The sequence below is a fragment of the Spinacia oleracea genome, chromosome 2 (assembly GCF_020520425.1).
Source record: "Spinacia oleracea cultivar Varoflay chromosome 2, BTI_SOV_V1, whole genome shotgun sequence".
Classification (NCBI taxonomy): domain Eukaryota; kingdom Viridiplantae; phylum Streptophyta; class Magnoliopsida; order Caryophyllales; family Amaranthaceae; genus Spinacia; species Spinacia oleracea.
Window position 1 is genome coordinate 86,852,468 of NC_079488.1, and position 2,536 is coordinate 86,855,003.

Genomic DNA, 2,536 nt, shown 5'->3' on the forward strand with positions numbered 1-2,536 from the left:
CTAAGAATGATTAGTTCTTCCTGGTCGGAAGCATTGATCTCGTTGAACTAATTGTTTGGGCAATTAATCTGAACAATAATATTAGAACAATGCACTTTGGTTGAAGAACACATTTGCTTTTGTCTCTCACATGTCCTTTTGGCAAGTGTGTATTCTCATTCATTTGCCTCTTAGACTTATTGAACATAAGATAATATACAAGCTATCTTTAGATCCAGAAATGTTTCTCAAATTACTGAATTTAACTGTTAAAATTAAGATGATTAATTTATAATCAATTTGAGCACAATCATATTTTCGCCCACTTATTTCTTATTTAATAAAATTAACTCAATTTCCTTATCTTTTAAGTCGGTCAAAGTGCACCATTTAATAAATTATAAATAAAGTAGAAAAATAGTCAGATCAATTAATAGGACGGGTGAATAATAATGGAGCGGGTTTTAATAAGCACATATTCATTTGACTTGTATCTTCTATAGTAAGACAACCAGAACCTTACAGGCTTTATAAAAGAAAAGTTAGCTACAGTCTGAATCTCCCATCCGTGCACCTTAATCAAAATTTAAACTTGGACCATTTTTTATTTCAGGGAAGACAATTTATTTATTTTTATTTTAAGTAAAAACAGTACTCATATTACAGTGACAGCAAATCCACCATAAATAAAATCCAAAAAGAAAAAAAAAGTAAAAATATAAATTTCCTAAATAAAACGGGCAACACCCAAAATTTCTCCGCCCTCCTTCCTCTGAATCTCACTCCATTGGATAACTTCACAGAAAAGAAGAGAGAAAAAAAAAGTTGAAGAACTGAAAATTAAGAAAAAAAATTAAATAGAAAAAAATGAGGATGAGGTTATCCTCTATTTCAAAGCCCATATCAAGTCCTGGTAGGACAGATAAATTCCCACCGCCATTAATGAGGTTTCTGCGAAGCAATGTGGGAAGTCGAAGCAGTAGGGGAAGAACAAGGAGAAGACCGTTGTTTATGCGGCGAAAGAAGTCTTTAACGGCAGCATCTGCTATCGAAACGACTCAAGAACCCTCTTCCCCGAAAGTTACATGTATTGGTCAAGTTCGGGTTCGACGGTCCAAGAGTAAGAATCGTAACAAATCCTCTCAAGTGTCAAAAACAACCCGCTCACAGAAATGCAGCGGAAATGAGAATGACAATGGTAATGTCGTTGATGAGAGTAATAACAGTTGTTGTTGTTTGAATTTACAGAAGTTTTGTAAATTGAAATTATGTTGCAAACCGAAGTTTCGGAAATGGGTTTTGTTTTTTAACTGTAGAAGTGTTAAGGTCCGGACAAATTCTTCAAAATTCGGGTCAAGTCGGTTCGAGCAAGACGATGAGCAACAAGGAAAAGAAGTTGTCCGGGTCCGGGATGAAGAGAGACGAGTATCGATTTCAATCGAAACGGAGATGACAACGACGACGACAACGCCTCCGAAGAATGCTTTATTGTTAACAAGGAGTAGATCTGCGCCGTACAGATCGTCGTCATTAGCGTGTCGATTTTTGGGTTCACCATCGAGAGAAGAGTCAGAGAAGGTGGAGCTGGAAAACAGAGCATCGGGAATTGAGGTGAGCAGAGATTCCACTTCATCAGAATCGAGGGAAGATCGAGACAGTATTGAAGGTAGACGAAGTAGTAGTAGTACAAACATTAGTTTAAAAAATGACATGGGAAGTTGTGCACAAGTTGTTAAATTAGAAAATGAAAAGAGTATTGTTCCTGATTCAAATGGAGATGATGGGTTTGGGAAACGATTGATGTTAATGAGATGCAAGTCAGAACCGGCTAGAAAAGAATCGGAGACAGTTGATCCGCTAAGCAGTGAGTTCTGGAGACATCGAAGGTCGGGTAATACTGAATCTAGTACAATACATTCACATGCAATAGACTGAACTTATTTATTCCTAGGAATATACTATTACAAGCTCTATTACAATTTACAAGGACTATCATTTTTCTATTTTACTAAGGAGTATTGTCTCCACGTATAACTTTGGATACTCTTTTTCCCATTGCTAAAATATTACTTCATCACGTTTTTTATTATTACCTCCGTTTAACAATATTTGCATCATTTCTCGTTTAGACATTATTTACTCTATCAACTAACTTGACAATTTTTCTTTTACTATTATGTAAGAAAACACATAATTTTTTTATATTATTGTTTTTATAATATATTTCCTCTGTTCCTTTTTTAAATGACATAATTATTTAGACACGTTTGTCAATGCATGATTTCAAACGTTAATACCTTCAATTATGGATAAGAAAAAATTAAAAAAAGTTGATATTTAAAAAATATTTATTGAGACGAATCTAATAAGACCCCACACGACTATGTTTTTTCTCAAATATAAATCACAAAAGGAAGTCAAAGGAGCTTGTGTGAATAGTGTCATAAACCCAATTGTGTCATGTAAATAAGAACGAAGGAAGTACGTAGTAAACTATTACGGAAACTCCGTAAAAGAAAAATAGCAAAAAAAAAAAAATCATATAAAATTTTCAAAA

At 34.0% G+C, this 2,536-nt stretch overlaps 1 protein-coding gene across 1 annotated transcript; it reads left to right on the forward strand.

Moving 5' to 3' along the window:
* Positions 1 to 509: 509 nt before the first annotated feature.
* On the forward strand, positions 510 to 2,068 carry LOC110803916 (uncharacterized). The gene has a single exon (XM_022009457.2). It carries the CDS (start codon positions 847 to 849, stop codon positions 1,912 to 1,914), a length of 1,068 nt encoding a protein of 355 aa, XP_021865149.1. The 5' UTR covers positions 510 to 846; the 3' UTR covers positions 1,915 to 2,068.
* The last annotated feature ends 468 nt before the right edge of the window (positions 2,069 to 2,536 follow it).